The sequence below is a fragment of the Saccopteryx bilineata genome, chromosome 2 (assembly GCF_036850765.1).
Source record: "Saccopteryx bilineata isolate mSacBil1 chromosome 2, mSacBil1_pri_phased_curated, whole genome shotgun sequence".
Lineage (NCBI taxonomy): Eukaryota > Metazoa > Chordata > Mammalia > Chiroptera > Emballonuridae > Saccopteryx > Saccopteryx bilineata.
In genome coordinates this window covers 149,322,290-149,342,458 of record NC_089491.1, presented here as the reverse complement: position 1 = coordinate 149,342,458, position 20,169 = coordinate 149,322,290, and the positions used below count along the sequence as shown (strand labels likewise).

Here is a 20,169-nt window from a genome sequence, read left to right as displayed (position 1 = left end):
CCATAAACATGGGGGGAGAGAATATTTTTTTAATATAGCAATAGGATGACTACAACATTGGGCTATTTTGCATGATCACTAGAAAACCCAAATGTCCCAGTCCCCAAGAAATTTATACTCTAGTTGTGGGGATCATTGATGCAAAAACAATGAACAACAAAGACAAATTCCAAGGTGACAGCTAATCGGGTAGAATGGAAAAATCAGGGGTGTGAGAAGGCACTGGTGGGCACTTTGGGCTAGGAGGATCAGAAATAGCTTTCTGGGTTTGTGACAGGACCGGAAGACCGGGAAAAGAGGAAGTTAGTCTGGAATCACAAGGAAGGGAAATGGTCTCAGCCAAAGCAGAGGAGAAATGCGAAAGACTTGTTGGAAGAATAGAACATTCTCCCCTCCTGCAAACCTGTTCTCCTCCTCCTCTGGCCACCACTTTCCACCTAAATCACTCAATTCAAGTCTGAGGCTCATCCAGGACTCCTCTCTGCCTTCTGGAAGCAATTGGTCTCGTGAGACCTTATAGAGGCTGACTTTTCGGAAGCCTCCGACTCACCTCTAATCCCATTACCACTCTAACCCCACCCCCACCCCCTGCAGACATTCCTGAACCTGACTACTGGAAATGCTTACCTCCGCCATCTCCTCTCTCCAACCCACATTTCAACATGCTGTCACAAAGAACTTTCCAAGGACAAATTCAATCCTAGCACTCCTTTCCTTGAAAGCTTTCCGGGACTACAAATTACATATACAGTAAAATCCAAAATCCTTAAAACGTGAGGAAGATTTCTCGTGGTGCAATCCCTCCCAACATCCCCAGCCTTGTGACTGCTCCCTTCACCCCAGGTAACTACTTGGAATTCCTGAATCTCCTTCTGATTATGCCACCACACCTGCCTGGTCCTGCGATACCTGGCCCACTAATCCCTCCTGTGGAGCTGTCTCCCATTCTTCGCCCATGGTTGTATCTTTACCTCAATAATGGCATGGAACCCACCTCTTCCTGGCCAAAAGGTGCATCTCATTTCCAGTTACCCAACACCCAGCACAGGATCTAACCCTGCACCTCGCACAGCAGGTTTGCTCAGTTAATGTTGCTTAAGCAAAACTGGGGCTAGGACAAGATTTACAGGTGATTAAACATGAAGTAGGTGGTGGGGTGATCGAGACCGTGTGAACAGGGAGCTAATAAAACCAACTGCGAGGTTCAACTGAAGCAACATCTCTCAGCAGTAATAGGCTTCCGTCTGCCCACCAACCCCCACCCCAGTGACATGACCATTAGCTACAGGTCTCAGACAGTAAACTCTTCCATAAACAGCCTGGGAATGCAATACAGCCAACCACCTAAACCAAAAACTTTTTGCCTGAACTATCGAACTTGCTTCTGTAACCTCCTTCTTCTTTGAGGACACTTTTCCTCTCTCAGTAAAGTCTGAACCATAGAAATGCTAGAAACAAAATAAAACAGCATTCTAAATGCAACAGCTACATTCTGGCTACAAAAGCTGTTTCTATCACTTTCTACATCAACAGGAAAAGATGTTGAATTCAATTCTCTGATAATTGGGGGGGGGCGGTGGAGGGTACTCTGGAGTAGGGGGGGCCAAGGAGCCTCTTCTACACACCAGCCACACAGCCGCTGACACACAAGCTCCACCCACCAGCACTCGTGCAGCAGGGCTGCTGGCCAAATATTTCCTGCCACTACATCCTGGTTGTAACATCTGTAGTTGGTTGTTTTGAAGCTCATGGAGAAAATAAGTGGCCTTTTTCAAAAATGCTTTCATACCAACAAGTTGCCTCATTCGCAAACCTTTGGGCATAATTTCTGGTGGCCATAAATTAAGCATATATGGAAAAGACGCCTGCAGTAAGACTTACGACCATCTTTGATTCTCTAGATTGGTTCATGCCAAACAAGGAGGCAATCTTTTTGCTTCAAGTCACTGAAAAGTTCTTCAAAAGCAAGCAGAATCTCATTTAAAAGAAAGAGAGAAGGAAGGAAGGAAGGAAGAAAGGAGAAGGGGAAGGGGATGGGGAAGGGGAAGGGGAAGGAAGGAAGAAAGAAAGAAAAAGAAAGGAAGGAAGATCGGTCAATCCCAGTTTAGGAGAGCACACATTTCCATGTATGTATGCAAAACACCTCTTTGATGTAACCAGGGGCTACATCTAGTTTTAAAAGTTCTTTTTTCTAAAAAAAAAAAAAAAAAAAAAGTGCTTTTTTCTTTTTGTCTCTTGCAAATTAGCTGTTGACAGATGTTTTATCAAGAATCGTATACAAGCCCTGGCCGGTTGGCTCAGCGGTAGAGCGTCGGCCTAGCGTGCGGAGGACCCGGGTTCGATTCCCGGCCAGGGCACACAGGAGAAGCGCCCATTTGCTTCTCCACCCCTCCGCCGCACTTTCCTCTCTGTCTCTCTCTTCCCCTCCCGCAGCCGAGGCTCCATTGGAGCAAAGATGGCCCGGGCGCTGGGGATGGCTCCTTGGCCTCTGCCCCAGGCGCTAGAGTGGCTCTGGTCGCAATATGGCGACGCCCAGGATGGGCAGAGCATCGCCCCCTGGTGGGCAGAGCGTCGCCCCTGGTGGGCGTACCGGGTGGATCCCGGTCGGGCGCATGCGGGAGTCTGTCTGACTGTCTCTCCCTGTTTCCAGCTTCAGAAAAATGAAAAAAAAAAAAAAAAAAAAAAAGAATCGTATACAATATAACTCTCCTGCTCTGTCCAGTAACTTATGTCAAAATAATTCTCCTGCTCTGAATTGTAAAGTTAATATTTATAAAAAGATTTCATAGAAATCTTCAGCACCTGAGTGGATTTTAAGTTACTATACAACTATTAAGAGTGACAACCAAGTACTAGGAGAAATACACTGCCCTTTAACACAACCCTACATTACAAAACTAGAAGCAGAGGTTAAAATCATAGTCATGTCACCAGAGTCTCCTCTCCCATAGTTGGAAATTATAATTATTTCACAAAAGGCTGTATACTATCAGCCTACTCCTAGTAACTTTTTAAAAGGCTTATATTGTCACAATGACATAAACTACACCTTGGCATAGTAAACATTTTCTCTTAATACAAAATCACTGCAACCCACATTAAATTTATGTAACAACCAAAAACTGCTGAGACATATTTACAAGATTTTTGTTCTTGACAGAAAATATGTTGAATTGATCCCTATACACACTAAGGTATTCATATTAGTACCCTATGAAGGGTAGGATGAACGAAGGGCAGAGATAAAAATTGTTTTTAAATATATCTACACTGTTTCACTCGATAGAACTAGCATTGATTGCACCTGTAATTATAAATGAAAAGATCCTATTGCCACACACTTAAGATAAAGTATATGCTGCCTCATCATGTAAGTACAGACTAGACCAAGTTAGTTTTCTTTCTAAACTGCAGGACAAACAAAGCTCAGAGTGTCTTGTTTATTTAATTTTCCATTTGGGTTTTAACCATTATTTATTTACCATACGCAATATAAATAGTGACACCTCAGCACCATAACAAACGAGGATTTTCCAATGAAACAGGCTGCTAATTTTATTATAACTTATTAAAGTTTGCTCCTATGATTTATATTTTCATATATTCATGATTTACTACTAAAGCCTGACAATAGCATTACACATTATCTGACAAGCTGGAGTTACTAGGCGGAAAATCCATTAATCTGTGCAGGTCTTGCACAGATTATCAGAAAACCTGGGTCTAAACCTTAACTAGCGATGCACCTGTGAGCTTCAGTTTTCTCCCCTATACAAAAGAAAAATACTTTTGCTCCCTCCATAAGGATGGGTACCTAATAAGAGTTGTTCTTAACTGAATGACAAGTAAGCCGAACCATAAAGTAAAATCCCCTCTATTCAATTTGTCCCTGGTCAACAAGAAAGTTATCAAGTTCTGTGAATCTAAATGAACAGTGACTACAACAGCCAAGATATAAAACAACTTAATTGTCTGACTACAGATGAACAGAGATATGGTACACATAGACAATGTAATAGAATTCAGCTATGAGAAAGAAGGAAATCCTGCCATTTGTGACACCAAGGATGGAACTTGAGGGCAGTACGCTAAGTGAAATAAATCAGAGATAGAATACAAATACTGCCTGATATAACTGATTTGTGAAATCTAAAAGAGCTGAATTCATAGAAACAGAATAGGGGAATTGGGAGATGTTGATCAAGCTTCTAGTACAAGATGAGGAAGTTCTGAGGATCTAATTAATGCACAGTGATTACAGTTAATAATACTCTGTCATATACTTGAAAGATGTTAAGAGAGTAGATCTTAAATGTTTTCACTACACACATAAAAAGAAATGGTAAGTGATGGAGGTGTTAGCTAATGCTACAGTAGTAATCATTTTTCAATACATAAGTGTATCAAATCAACACACTGCACACCTTAAACATATACAATGTTAAGTGTCAACTATATTTCAACAGAGAAAAATAAAAAAATAAGCAATGCCTAGGCTGTGAAAGGAAGAAAAACCACACCTAGCTCCTAAAATTGAGTTACTTTCTAAAGTAATTAGAGAAAAACAGGGCTTAGGACATGAACAAGAACTGTTATGTTTTAAAGTGATCTGGTATCCAGGAACATGAGGCGGAGTCTGTTGAACAGACCAGCATGGTAACTTAATTGCCAGTCTGCTGGAGGGACACAGTGTCATCATTCCCTGGCAGTGCACTCTTTAGAGACCTGATTTTCCTTCCACTCCAATTACTTTCCCCTTGTCTCCTCCACCCCTTGTGTTTGCTTATTTACTGTTAAACAGCGCTCTCGCCATTCCTTTAACAACTTCTATGCATTTTTAACTCTAATTAGGAATGGGCTTGCGGCGTCCCCCAAGGTCCAGGGGCCTTCTGGACTCGTAGGAAATGCCTGCGGTCCACCCTACCTAAGGGCTTCCTCCTCCGATTACCACCTCGCGGGCTCTGCAGAGGAAAAAAGGCTGCCGGCCCGCGGCCACAAATCAGTTCCCCGGCCGGCCCACCCGGTCCCCAGCCCGCCTCCCCGCTGTCACCTAGGGAGAATTCAGGTGGGTCACAGCCCAGCCCTCCCTGCCCCGGCCGCTGCCCACGGGCTCGCGGCCCACGCCGGCCCTCAGGGTTCCCCTGCGCTGCTTCTAGGCGGAGGAAATGACCCAAAAGTAGTTGTTTCTGAGTCAAGACTTCCGCGCGCCGCGGCGTCTCCGTGTCTCTCGTCACTGTTCGGGGCTACTCCCTTCCCCATCAAGACACTGTTCTCGGGGCCCCTGCGTGCGCCCCACCTCTCCGGCCTTCCAGGGGTCGTCGGCGCCGCATTGCGGCCCCCGGACGGCGGCGCGGGCTCCCTTCTCCCCGCCCGGGAGCCGCCCGCGCTCCTCGGGAGGGGCTGAGGGTCCTCGCCAACCTCCCCCGCGGCGGGTGCAGAGCCCACGCGCAATCCCCAACTTCCTCCCGCGCGGGCGTTCCGGAGGAGACGCGGGGCCCCACACCGGCCCACCGCAGTGACCCCCCTGCTCACCGATATCTCCATCCTCATCGTCGTCCTCCTCCTGCTCCATTTCTAACAAAATGTCCCTGACCATCATTTGCACGGCTCCCCCGAAGGCGGATCCGAACTTGGTGCAAAGTTGGAGCCCCCGGGGTCCGGAACGACGCGGCTGTGGCAGGCCCGGCGCCCGGGTGGGGACCGCGGGGCGGGTCTCGCTCCCCGCTCGCGAGCCGCTGCGCCCAGCCCGCGCTCCGGGAAGCCGAGCCCAGGCGGCCGCCGATCCAAACCCAGCGCCCGAGGCTACCCCTCGCCACTGAGCATGCCCAGAGCGCGGCGAGGCGGCCGCGGAGCGACTGACTTCCCTGGCTTCTCGGGCGCTCAGAAGGAAGTTGGGGACCGCAGGGAGTAGCTGGCGCTCGCGCTCTGTGCGCGAGTGACCTCGCGGAAGGGCGAGGCGGGAACGCGCGGGGGTGGGACAGGGCTCCGCAAACGCTGCCCCCAGACGAGGCAGCTTTTTGTTCTAGGGTCAAATAGGAATACCCAGATGGGTTGCTCCCTCTGATTTCTGTGACTGGAGAGGAGAAAACGCTGCTACAGCTCACGTGGAGAGCCCTGAAGGTGAGCCCGTTTGAATCGTGTTTAAAGGCCACGTGGAGCCAATTCTTCTGACTCTAAAGGGGGGAACGAGTATGCTGAAGGGAAGAGGGAGTGGGGGGAGAGTACAGGGAAAAGAGGCAAAACTCGTAGATAGCAGGCAACAAAAGAAAGTAACGAGATTCAAAGAAACATGTTCACAAAAGGTCGGAGGATTTCCGCATCAAGTGAGGCTGGGAAGGGAGAGAAGCGCCCCCTACCCCCGCCGGCTGAGCACACACACAGGGAGTGGTCCAAGATGATCACCAAGTGTGCAGCCCATCTGGACCTTCTAAAGCAGCGGTTCTCAACCTGTGGGTCGCGACCCCGGCGGGGGTCGAACGACCAAAACACAGGGGTCGCCTAAAGCCATTTAGCCATTTGGCTTTAGGCGACCCCTGTGTTTTGGTCGTTCGACCCCCGCCGGGGTCGCGACCCACAGGTTGAGGACCGCTGTTCTAAAGCTTGTTCCTACGTGTCAGAACCGCCAAGGAAACCCAAGACCTCCACCATGTAAACTCTACTCTAAAGCTGTGTGAAAAACTGTAATAACCCGAGGAAACAAAGAAAGTATTGAAATAAAATTGAGACACAGAGTAAAAGAATGCATTCCCGGAGACCAAAGGGAACAAAAGAACAAATCGGAAAGGATTTCTGTTTTGAATTCACATAGCGTAGTTTAAACTGCAGGTTCCTAGGATCCTCCTTCTGCAGAACTTTTTTTCAAAAAGGCTGGTGAATTTAGATAGGCCAGTTTGACTTCTCAAGAGGACTGAAGGTATATTTGAAATTATATATTCATTGTGTCTCTAACACTTCTCATTGAAACTTTTTATATTTTTTCCATTGAAGTGCCAGAATTACTATGATAATTATGATAACTATTATAACACTAAAGCTACTATGCATTTTATTTTCCCATACACATATTTTTGATGTTTTATATGAAAGAAATAAAGCATTGAGACTAATCATAAAAGGAAAAACAGCCATAAGTATGCATTTTAAAACATGAGAAAATTACATTTAATATCCAGGAAACACTATACTTCTTAAGGCCTATCTGAATAAAGAAAATTGTTTTTAATATAAAGAGAAAACAGTACTCTGAAGATGGCTGGGAGGAGAAAAGATGGAAGAATACAGAAAAAAAATGAGGAAATTGGTTTTCTTTTAGGGACTCTCTCCCATGCTTGATGGGCCTCCTGTAGTAGAAATTATGGAGCTATTTTGGTTACCTGATTCATTTTCATAATTTTCATTTAACAAGTGCATGTATGGTGTTTTTTATGTGCTAGACACAGTTCTAAATATTCTACATTCAGTTATTTATTTCTCATAACAACCCTAGGAGTCATTACCACTGTTTTACTCAGTCACAGGGCAATTGAATAACTTGTCCAAAATCACACAGGCAGTAAGTGGCAGGGCTGGGAATCAAACCCAAACAGCTTGTTCCAGAATCTGTGTTCTTAGCTATATTATAAACCACTTCCAGAGACGTTTCTGAATACATTTACACATACACACACACACACACACACACACACACACACACTTTTCCCCCCACCAATTCCAAACTCTCAAAGTCTCATCAACTCCCTGCCACAGTTCTTCTCACCAAATAGTCTGGTTTTTATGGCCTAAGACTTCACTCAAAGTTAATAAGTAGTTAGAAAACTCTTGTGGTTGATTTTGCAACAGGTTTCAATGAGTCATCTAAAATTCTTCACAGATTTTAAAGTTTACATTTTTCTTGCTTGATAAATGTTGCAGAGAGACATTGCTGGCTTTATGTGAAAAGGTGTCTGTGGCTGGAAGGGAAATGAATTATTTACTTAGGTTAGCTGTCAGTCTATTATTAGTAAACTCCATTATTTCATTTAATAACCCATTTTATTTCTTGCAGCTTCTCTCATGCATTTTTTTTCCAACTGAGTGATATATGCTTCAAAAATAATCAAGGTGCCCTGGCCGGTTGGCTCAGCGGTAGAGCGTCGGCCTAGCGTGCGGAGGACCCGGGTTCGATTCCCGGCCAGGGCACACAGGAGAAGCGCCCATTTGCTTCTGCACCCCTCCGCCGCGCTTTCCTCCCTGTCTCTCTCTTCCCCTCCTGCAGCCAAGGCTCCATTGGAGCAAAGATGGCCCGGGCGCTGGGGATGGCTCTGTGGCCTCTGCCTCAGGCGCTAGAGTGGCTCTGGTCGCAACATGGCGATGCCCAGGATGGGCAGAGCATCGCCCCCTGGTGGGCAGAGCGTCGCCCCTGGTGGGCATGCCGGGTGGATCCCGGTCGGGCGCATGCGGGAGTCTGTCTGACTGTCTCTCCCTGTTTCCAGCTTCAGAAAAATGAAAAAAAAAAAAAAGATAATCAAGGTAATAGGCCTATGTAAGAACCATACTGATGACCCTGAAAAATTATCATTTATATCATGAATACTTTGTGAAATAAAATGTGCTTAGCAGGATGTGGCCAGGTTATTGGATTTGCCACACTTTTCCAAGTCAGAGATCATAGACCAAGTATTCTCCTTCTCATTGGTCTTCTGATTAGTTTCACTTTTGCCTGCAACAGGCTGTTCTGTGTCTGCCCATCCCTTACATCTTCGGGCTTCTCTGGCTTTAGTCCTCAAGCCCCTTTTCTTCTCATCTCCCTTTTGAACTTAGTCTTTTTTTTTTTTTTTTTTTTTTTTTTTAAAGAGACAGAGAGAGAGCCAGAGAGAGGGATAAATAGGGACAGACAGACACGAATGGAGAGAGATGAGAAGCATCAATCATCAGTTTTTCGTTGCAACACCTCAGTTGTTCATTGATTGCTTTCTCATATGTGCCTTGACTGTGGGGCTGCAGCAAACTGAGTAACCCCTTGCTCAAGCCAGCAACCTTGGGTCCAAGCTGGTGAGCTTTGCTCAAACCAGATGAGCCTGCGCTCAAGCTGGCGACCTTGGGGTCTCAAACCTGGGTCTTCCGCATCCCAGTCTGACACTGTATCCACTGTGCCACCACCTGGTCAGGCAGAACTTATTTAGTCTTATAACTAAACTATCTATTCCAAGCAAGGCTAGATTCATAGGCATTCAAACAGTTCATTCACACAGGGCCCTACACACTGAAATGCTTAACGCTTGGGGTCTTAATGCTCTGTGGTTGCTGACATGAAATTCTTAATCATGTTACCTTTGAATTTTTGCTTTGTAAGTGAAGTTCAATGAAACTTACACAGTGGAGCTTGTCTGAGTTCACATGCAGTACTGCCTCCTTAGGGTGGTTCTCAGTGCCAGCGCCTCCATCCTCTGGCACCTCAGCTCCACCCATCCTCCCCTTTGTCCCATTCAAGACTAGAACCACCAGGACGTGGGAGGGACATGGGCAAGGGTGCAAGAAAGGTCAGGTCAGGCCCTGGCCGGTTGGCTCAGTGGTAGAGTGTCGGCCTGGCATGCAGAAGTCCTGGGTTCGATTTCCGGCCAGGGCACACAGGAGAAGCGCCCATCTGCTTCTCCACCCCTCCCCCTCTCCTTCCTCTCTGTCTCTCTCTTCCCCTCCTGCAGCCAAGGCTCCACTGGAGCAAAGATGGCCCGGGCGCTGGGGATGGCTCCTTGGCCTCTGCCCCAGGCACTGAAGTGGCTCTGGTCGCAACAGAGCAACGCCCTGGAGGGGCAGAACATCGCCCTCTGGTGGGAAGAGCATCGCCCCCTGGTGGGCGTGCCGGGTGGATCCCGGTCAGGCGCATGCGGGAGTCTGTCTGTCTCTCCCCGTTTCCAGCTTCAGAAAAATACAAAAAAAAAAAAAAGAAAGGCCAGGTCAGGTGTATATACCCATGTTACCTTAGGACAGAGCATGGTGGCAGTTGTTCCTGCCCTAGACTGGCAGTGCCACAGTGTACCTGGAGGATGACTCAGTGGAGATGAGTCTCTTGCCCATCTCCTATTTCAGTGCATCCTGGCAGAAAAGTTGCAATCTCTTGGACAGTTTGGAACATAAAGGGCATGGGAAGAGGAGCTACCTGGCCCAACTTTCCCACTCTCAGTCAGGGCATGGTCTGTTGATCCTACAAATTGGTGAGAGGGGGACCTGACAACTGATGGACATCATGCAGTCTTTGAACAAGAGGCTCTGCATTTTTATTTTGCGTAAGGCCCTGCAAATTGTATAGCTAGCCCTGATTTTAAGATCTATATTTCTAGTCCCAATCTGTCTTCTGTGTTACAAATGGCATATCTACCTGCATATTAGACATATCCACTTGGATATTTATTAGACATTACAAATTCAGCAGCTCCAAAACTAAATTTATAATCTCTTCTTCAGGCCCTGGCCGGTTGGCTTTGTGGTAGAACATTGGCCTGGTGTGTGGATGTCCCGGGTTTGATTCCCTACAGGGCATCAGGGCACACAGGAGAAGCGCCCATCTGCTTCTCTATGCCTCCCCCTCTTGCTGCTCTCTTTCTATTTCTTCCCCTCCTGCAGCCATGGCTCAATTGGAGCAAGTTGGCCCCAAATGCTAAGGATGGTTCCATGGACTCTGCCTCAGGTGCTAAGAAGAGCCTAGTTGCTGAGCAATGGAGCAATGTCCCAGATGGGCAGAGCACCACCTCCTAGTGAGCTTGCCAGGTGGATTCTGGTCAGGGTGCATGCAGGAGTCTGTCTCTCTGTCTCCCCCCTTCTCTCACTGAATAAATAAAAAACATTTTCTTCAAACCTGTTTTCCTAAATCCAGGAATGGCACAAACTACTTACACAAACCAATAGTTTGAGAGTCATTTGGACCCTTCTACTGTATTTTATCCCTCATATCCAATTGTTTGCTAAATCCAGTTGCATCTATCTCTTGGGTATCTGAAACACATCCTGTATTTGTTATTTATTGTTACATTGCTGTCTAACTGCATAGCATGACATTTGAGAAGAGAGCTGAGGGAAGTAAGAGATCAAGACATACAAATCTCTGAGGTATTGGAGTTTTAGGCAGAAGAAAAAGCAAATGCAAAATCCTAAGGAGAACCAGCAGAAGTCATGCCAACTGTGGCATAATAGATTACCCCAAAATTTACCAGTTTTGAGCAACAATAAACGTGTTATTTCACACAATTTCCGTGGGTCAGGAGTTTGGGAGCAGCATAGTCAAGAGATTCTGGCCTGAAAGCTTGATGGGTTTGAGATCTGCTCCTAAGATAGTTCACTGTCAAGACAGTTCACTCTCAAATGGTGCTGCTAGTTAGCAGAGCACTGCTCTTCCCTGCAGGGGCCTGTCTGCAGGCTGCCTGACTATCCTCATGATACCATGCTGACTTCCCCCACAAGGAGCAATCCAAGAGAGTGGGCAAGGTGAAAGCTACAACATCCTTTATAACCAGGCTTGGAAGGCACACATGGTCATTTCTGCCATTGGTTACACAGGTCAGTCAGCTCTCCTCACTGTGGGAGGGGCTTAGACAGAACTCTCTGAGACCCATGGATTCTAGACTTCTGTACCCATCTCCACTTAGATTCTAATAGGCAGCTAAAATTTAACATTCAATATCAAACTGCTTATCTTTCTCCCAAACCCTGGTCTACTTGTAATCTTTTCATCTTAGATAATCAAAACTTCATCCTTCTGGTTGCTCAGGCCCCCACCCCAGAGTCATCTCTTGATTTCTCTCTTTCTTGTACTCTTCAAATCCACTTCATTAGCAGATTTTTTAAAAAATTATTTATTAATTTTTAGAGAGAGAGAGAGAAAGGGGGTGGGGCAAGGAACAGGAAGCATCAACTCATAGTTGCTTCTCTTATGTGCCTTGACCAGGCAAGACCTTGAACCAGTGACCTCAGCATTACAGGTCAATTCTTTGTCCACTGCACCATCACAGGTCAGGCCATTGGCAGATATTTTTAAGTCTATTAAAAAGTATATCTAGAATTGGGCCACTGTACACCAGCTTCACCACTAACCTAGCATCTGTGATATCATCCTCTCTCACTTAGATTATTTTTCTATCTGGTTTCCCTGCTACCATCTTTGTTTCCCCTACAGTCCATGGTCAACACAGTGGTCGAAGTGATTTTTTAAACCCCGTAAATCAGGTCATACTACTCTCTGCTGAAACTATCAATAGCTCTCCATTTTAACTATAGGAAAATCTAAGGTATGTACAAACCCACCTGATTTAAGTTGCAGAACCACCAGAGTCAACCCCATATGGTTGTATAACATGGCTAGTCTACAAAGCTGCCTGGTCAAAGGGAAAAAATGAGGCATGGAACCTAGCTGGGGCTCTGCTTCCTAAGCCATCTGCCTTGGCGCAGGGCCCTATCTTTACAAGCTTTCATATAGGTTGTCAACAGTGCTGGAACCTCTCTATTCATGTACTCCATCCCTATTACTTTGCTTTATTTTCTCTTATCACCTAGACTCTCTTACATACTACATCATTTGTTTACTTACTCTGTTTTTTATCTGTCTTCACCAACTAAAACATGAGCTCCAGGAGACCAGTGCTTTCTTCTTTCGTTCATTATCATATCTGCAGCACACAGTAGGTAGTCAATAAGTTTTTGAATTGAGTTTTTCTGTTAAGGGTAGTGAAGATAATTAAGCTCAGTAGTAGATAGAACGGTGTATGGGGCCAAAAGAGGGAAAGATTGTAATGTGAGAAAAAGAAGTGAGTGAAAGTGATGAGCTCCAGTACGCCATGAAGATACTAGCCACAAAAAGGAGTCTTCCCTCAGGATGGAGATGCGGCACAAAGGCAGGTGTATTGGTAAACGTATTGGTAGGAGCTGTGGAAGCAAAATTTCCTCCAAAATGCCTATTTTAAAGCTCTCAGACATATAGAAAAATTGAAAGAATAATGTAACAGAGACCTATTTATCCACCACCAAGCTTCAACAATTGTGAACATTTTGCTATATTTGATTTATCTGTTTGTTTCTCTCTGTAAGTAGTTCATTGAATAATGCTCATGTTGAAGACCTCATGACATGTCATCCCTACATAAATAATGTATTCACAATGAAAAGATTTAAGAATATTTCCCTTGTACCAACTAATATCCAATCCATATTCAAGTCTCAGAGTCTTTACGGCCAAGGCTTTTCGTACAAGCCCCCAATCACATTTCACACAGTGCATCTGATTATATTCCTCAACTTTTTTTCCCCCAATGACATTTACTTTTTCAAGAGAACAGAACAGCTGCGGATATTTTTTTTTCCTAATGCTGTTGTTCAGTACCCATTATTTCCTGTAACCTGAATGTTAAGAAAGAGCCCTTACTTAGATTCATGTTAAACATTTTTGGATAAAAAATAAATCCATCCTAGAAGATGCTGTGTACATAGGAAGCGTGCACTCTCAGTCTGTACCTCCATTATTGGTACTGTTTGATCACTAGGCCACATGTTGAGCACTAGATCTTTCGGTTTGATGAGGACTTGAACCTGGGCAGTCTGACTCCAGGGTCTGTGCCTTTGTATCCCCTCACTGGGTAAGAGCACAGGGCTCATGCACCAAGAGCAAATATATAAGCAGCAAGGCCAGGATTCAAAAGCTGGTTCTTCACCCACTGCCTAAAAATGCTTTGTCAGTTCAGAATCTTAAAAAATATAAGCAGCAAGGCCAGGATTCAAAAGGTGGTTCTTCACCCACTGCCTAAAAATGCTTTGTCAGTTCAGAATCTTAAAAAGGGATCCTTGGAACTTGCTGCACTTCCTCATGAAAGCCAACTCCTTCCTGTGTTCTTTATTTATTGAGGAAGAGAAAAATGCATTCATTATCTTACCAGCTTCTACCAACAGCATTGAAGATATAACTCAGATTGTGGCTGATTTTCCAGTTTCCATCTTGATGCATTGTCATTCCCCAAGACCCACCTCAATTTTGCACAGAAAAAGGAGTAAATGAAATGGGAAAGTGGTCTCTGATGCTTGCATTAGTCTCTTTGATTCTGCAGTAACCTGGGTTCTGAGGAAAGAGGGTTCCAACAGTAGGAAGGCAAAAATTTGAGATTAGAATTTTTTTTAAAGGAGAATTTTAGGCCAGGTTACCTGTATCCTTGCTTGAAGGCAATTAACTAATCCAGATAAGTTTTTGGTTGCTACATTTTCAAAGTGAGATGTACTTGAAGAGTTTGGAATAAAGCAAATGCAGCACCTCCTCTGCTAGCAGTCTCCATGCTCTGACGCAGGGCTACCTGACTTTCCTGCACTGGCAGAAGGATTATGGAAAAATTAGGGTTAAAACTACCTACATTGCTGGATGTGACGGAACCAGTGTCAGGACAGCCGGCTTAGGGGTGCACAAGACGCTTTTTGAAAGAGAGATTTTCCTACTTGTTTTTGTTTGTTTGTTTATGGAATTGAGTGGAAGATACCAGTTTGTCAGTAGGTGGGCCCCAATTGCCATGAAAGACAGGAAGTATGAAATATCCTAAGTGTTCACATGTCTTGTTCAATATTTTAGTATCTAAGTCATAACTGGGGAGAAAGGTAGAGGGTAGGGCAGCATGGCTTTCTATAACACAGACTCAAAGTTAGTTTGATTTTTTTAATTCTATTTGTAAAATATATAATATACTTGAAAACTATGTAATCTTTTCAACCAATGTCACTCCAAGTAATTTAATTTTAATAAATTTTAACTGATTTTTGAGAGAGAAGGAGGGAGGAGAGTGAGAAGGATCTGCTTGCAGTTGCGTCTCTTTAGTTGTTCATTGATAGCTTCTCGTACATATCTTGACCAGGAGGCTCAAGCTGAGCCAGTGACTCCTTGCTCAAGCCAGTGACCTTGGGTTCAAGCCAGCAACCTTTGGGCTCAAGCCAACAACCTTGGGATCATGTCAATGATTCTGTGCTCAAGCCAGTGACCCCATGGTCAAGCCAAAAAGCCCACACTCAAACCAGCAACGTCGGGGTTTTGAATCTTGGACCTCAGTATTCAAGGTTACACTAGGCCACCACTGGTCAGGCCCAATTATTTAATTTTTAAAAGTTTAAATCTTAGCATAGGAGGTACTTTGTAAAAGTGATCCTACTTCCTCCTTCTTGAAACTCCCTAGGTTTTCACGACAGCTCACTCATCTGACGCCTTCCGTGCTCAACAACCAGACCTCTTCTACCAGACCTCTAGCCCACTTTTTTATCCCACACCTTTTCCTGAAGTTATTTTCTAGTTTTTAAACTATCATCTATATCTTGATGACCTCTAAGTCTCTATCTTTAACCTAGATTTCTCTTGAGTGTTCCAGATTCTTATATCGATTCTACATTCTTGCTTGGTGAAAACAGGCTTATTATTGCCACCAAAACACCATTACCCAGGTTGTGCCCATTTAGTGTATAGCACCTAAGGCAGATTTTATTTTATAAAGGTAGTTGCACCAAAATACTTATTCTATTTCCCATGCTCTTCTTACAATGTAAAACATTTTTCCCCCTGAAAGGTGGGTCCTGTGGGATCTGATCAGTGTTTGACTGCCCTGACCAATGGAGTACAGAAGAGATTGTTTATATCATTTCTGAGACTGAGTCATAGAAAAGGTAGGACTTCCTGTGCTTGGCTGTCTGTCTCTCTCAAGATACTCACCTTTTCTATTTTTTTTCTTTTTTCTTTCTTTTCTTTTTTTTAGCATGGGAGAGAAAGGCAGGAAGGGAGGAAGATGAGAAGCATCAACTCAGAGTTGTGGCACTTTAATTGTTCATTAATTGCTTTCTCATAAATGCCTTGACCGGGGAGTCTCCAGCTGAATCAGTTACCCCTTGCTCAAGCTAGCGACCCTTGACCTCAAGCCAGTGACCTTGGGCTCCAAGCCCGTGGCCTTTGGGTTTAAGCCAGTGACCCTGGGGTCATGTTGATGATCCTACACTCAAGCTGGCAACCCCATGCTCAAATTGGTGAGCCTGCACTCAAGTTGGATGAACCAGTACTCCAGCAAGCAACTTCAGGATTTCAAACCTTGGATCTCAGTGTTGGTCAAGCAAGATATTCACCTTTTGAAGTCAAACACCATGTTTTTAAAAAGCTCAGATCACATAGAAAGGTCATGTGTACATTTACCTGATTGCCACAGGTAATCAGCAAATTGCCATCATTAACCATGACACATGTATGTTGAATGGGCCTTCACATGGTTCCAGCCTTCAGTCTTTGAGCCTTCCAGCTGAGGCTACAGATGTTGAACAGGAACAAGAATCTCTGCTATGACCTGTCTGAACTCCTAACTCACAGAAATCACAAGAAATAGTAAATGCTTATGTTTTAAGGCAGTTTGTTACATGGCACTAGATAATTAATATGACAGCTAGTCACTTGCTTAGGCCAAACATTTTAAAGTCATTCTTTGTTCCACTTTTTCTCTCATATCAATTCTAGGCTATTAAACAAGTCTTGTTCACTCTATCACCAAAACACACATGCATCTGACTCCTCCTTCTTATCTCCCGTGATACACCTGATCCAAGTAACCATCATCTATGGCTAATCCAATCAGCAAACTCCTGATTAGATTTCCCCTTCATCATTGGACCCTATTCTCCATTCAGTGGCTAAAAAAAATACTATAAAAATCTATTGGAATATGTCCATTCCCTGCTTAAAATCCTCTAAGATTGAAGAAATTTGAAAACTCTCATGATGTTTAAAAATGTTATAGCATTGTAATTAAAAATTTTCTTAATATGTATATAGAAATCTTTGTTAACAAAATACTATGATTTTAGATATTATCGTTTCAGAGCCTGACCAGGCAGTGGCGCAGTGGATAGAACATTGGAATGGGCCACAGAGGACCCAGGTTTGAAACCCTGAGGTTGCCAGCTTCAGTGAGGGCTCATTGGCTTGAGCACGGGCTCATTGGCTTGAGCACAGGCTCACCAGCTTGAGCATGGGTCGCTGGCTTGAGTGTGGGATCATAAACATGACCCCATGATCACTGGCTTGAGCCCAAAAGTCACTGGCTTGAAGCCCAAGGTCACTGGCTTAAGCCCAGGTCACTGGCTTGAGCAAGAAGTCATTTGCTCTGCTATAGCCCCCTGGTCAAGGCACATATGAGAAAACAATCAATGAACAACTAAGGAGCCACAACAAAGGATTGATGCTTCTCATCTCTCTCCCTTCTTGTCTGTCTGTCCCTATCTGTCCCTCTTTCTTTCTATTTTTGTCACACATACACAAAAAAATAATAAATAAATATTATTATTTCAGAATAATCCAGAAAGAAGGAGAGAAAGGTATAGAGAGACATTGCTTTGTTATTCCACATATTTACGTATTCACTGGCTGATTCTTTTATGTGCCCTAACTAGGGATCAAACTCACAACTTTGGCATATCGGGATGATGCTCTAACCAACTTAGCTACCCAGCCACAGCTGTGTATTTCTTACTTCAGACCTATGAGAGAATCTAGAGGATCCTAATAGCTATGAGCACACTTAGCACTAAGATCTTGGTTTATAAATACCATTCCCCTTGAAAAGAAATTGGGGATCCTGGGGAAAATGGCTGACTCCAGGGCTGAGGCAGAGGAAGCATAAGAGAAACCTGGAAAGTTTTTTGGGTCAGAAAGTAAAGGATATCTTAAAAATGATGAGGTCCTATCAAAAGGACACATGAGTTGTCCTGAAGGGGCTCCCACTGCCCAAATTTGGGACAACTTGAGCACACAAAAAATAATGAAGTGCCCTGGCCGGTTGGCTCAGCGGTAGAGCATTGGCCTAGCGTGCGGAGGACCCAGGTTCGATTCCCGGCCAGGGCACACAGGGGAAGCGCCCATTTGCTTCTCCACCCCTCCGCCGTGCCTTCCTCTCTGTCTCTCTCTTCCTCTCCCTCAGCCAAGGCTCCATTGGAGCAAAGATGGCCCGGGCGCTGGGGATGGCTCTGTGGCCTCTGCCTCAGGCGCTAGAGTGGCTCTGGTCGCAACATGGCGACGCCCAGGATGGGCAGAGTATCGCCCCCTGGTGGGCAGAGCGTCGCCCCATGGTGGGCGTGCCGGGTGGATCCGGGTCGGGCGCATGCGGGAGTCTGACTGTCTCTCCCTATTTCCAGCTTCAGAAAAATGCAAAAATAAATAAATAAATAAATAAATAAATAATGAAGTAACAAATTTTAACCCATTGAATATAATAGGAATCCATGAGTCCACACAAATATGAATGAATAAATAGATGAATGAATGAATGAATAGGGGGAAAGGGAAAATTCTTTCTTACATTAGAATGGAATTAGTACATGTCAAAGGAATGATGAAATTAGGAAGTCACCACTAGGCAACCATCATGATAATGAATCAGGCATGAAACATCAATGGATGTTAAAACCAGGGGTGAAAGTTTATTGAGGAATTAGATACTTATCTAGTTTCAAAGTTTTTCCCTCGCAAAACAATTTATTACAAAGGTAAAAGTTAATAACTTTATAGTGGAGAAATCTGATAGACACCACCGAGATCAAAATTAGTATCACTAGAAGTGGGACAAATTAACACCATGTGTCTTTTGGTCTTATACTGAGAATACAGCATAACTTCTGTGAAATTCCTACCAAAAAGGCATACAATAAATCTAATTATGAAGAGACAACAAAGAAACATAAACTGTAGGGCATTCCACAAAATAATTGGAATGCAACCTTTTAAAATGTTGAGTACTCAGAAGACAAGGAAAGACTGACAGACTATTCCAGATTGATGTAATTTAAAAAGATATGATAATGTATATAACCCATAATTCTTTTGGATCCTGCACACAAAAAAACTTGCTATAAAGGATATTATCAGAATAATTGTAGAAATTAAATGGAATCTATTAATTGATAGGTTTATATCAAATTAGTTTCCTAACTCATATGGTTATACCATGAATTTGTAGGGGAACTTGGGTAGAAGATATATGAGAGTTCTTTGTATATTCTTGCATCATTTTTGTAACTTTGAAAGTACTTCAAAATAAAAAGCAAAACCCTGGCTGGATAGCTCAGTTGGTTAGAGCATCATCTCCACATGCCAAGGTTGTGGTTTCAATCCCCAGTCAGGGCACATATAAAAGTCCACCAGTGATGGCATGGGTAAGTGGAACAATGAATCAGTGTTTCTTTCTCTCTCTCTCTCTCTCTCTCTCCCTTGCTTTCTCTCTAAAAATCAATAAAATGATTAAAAAGTAAAAAAATAAAAAACAAGTTAACACTGAAGAAGAGCCTCCAGTGACTCATTACTTTCAAGTCTAACTTGAGAAAGCAAGCTCCCTCATTTGGCTCTGCCTTCATGTCCCTTCACTCTGCCCTTGTTGGAGCCTCTGCAGCCACCCATCTTCTTTCACGGCTCTGAACCTCAGCCCAAAGGTCTGAAACCTTTGTGCCAAGATCTGCATCTGCTGTTCCTACTTCCTTAAAAGACTCCACCCACTCTTCACAAGGCTCTTCCTCCTTTTCATTCAGCCCTCAGCTCTAACGGGTCACATTAGGCTCTTTTACTTTCTCCATTGTACTTGTGATACTTTCTAAATTGATTCCTTGTTTGTTGCCTTTCTCCAGTAAATGCAAGTTTACTAAGGACAAGGATTTTGTCTCTTTCACCCCCCCCTATACCCAACAACTAAGGCAGTGCCTGGTGCATAAGAGGTGCTTATTAAGTATTGCTCTCTGATGATTTCATAAACATTTATTGTATTAATGACATATTCATCCTCTAAGGAAGCCTTTTAGTTTAGTATTTTAGTCCTTTGTTATGACCTGGTTTAAAGAAAACACATTTAAAAAGAAACTAGAGCTTGGTGGTGAAATACATTAGGGAAATGCTTTAAACTGTGCTCCCTCTTGGGGATTCACAAAGCCTCTCTGAAGCCTTCCTCAATTGAATTAGGCTTATCTTTATTGAACAAAGCATGTCTTAACTGTATTGGAAAATGGGGTCCTCTTTTCCATTTGATTTGAGAATATAAAACACTGCCCTAGGATCTTATTGTCCCATGCTCCAATAATAGAGGCACAAACAAAAACAAAAAAAACCCTCATTATGATATACACATAATTTGTGAAACAATTAAAAATATCTAAACATATCAGAAG

The 20,169-nt window shown here is 43.9% G+C and overlaps 1 protein-coding gene and 1 long non-coding RNA gene across 4 annotated transcripts in view; one reads left to right on the top strand and one right to left on the bottom strand.

The window, feature by feature from the left end:
- The window catches only part of ANO6 (anoctamin 6), a 217,323-nt gene extending 211,433 nt beyond the window's left edge, over window positions 1-5,890 (bottom strand). Inside the window, exon 1 of one of the 2 annotated variants that reach the window (XM_066258167.1) lies at window positions 5,533-5,890. In XM_066258167.1, the coding sequence (XP_066114264.1) occupies window positions 5,533-5,599 (67 nt within the window). In that variant the 5' untranslated portion in view covers window positions 5,600-5,890. The remainder of the gene's footprint in view (window positions 1-5,532) is intronic. The other variant, XM_066258168.1, reaches the window with a different exon arrangement.
- A 104-nt stretch (window positions 5,891-5,994) lies between these two features.
- Window positions 5,995-20,169, top strand: part of LOC136324796 (uncharacterized) — a 73,100-nt gene continuing 58,925 nt past the window's right edge. Inside the window, exon 1 of one of the 2 annotated variants that reach the window (XR_010729138.1) lies at window positions 5,995-6,120. This is a non-coding gene — a long non-coding RNA (uncharacterized lncRNA). The remainder of the gene's footprint in view (window positions 6,121-20,169) is intronic. The other variant, XR_010729137.1, reaches the window with a different exon arrangement.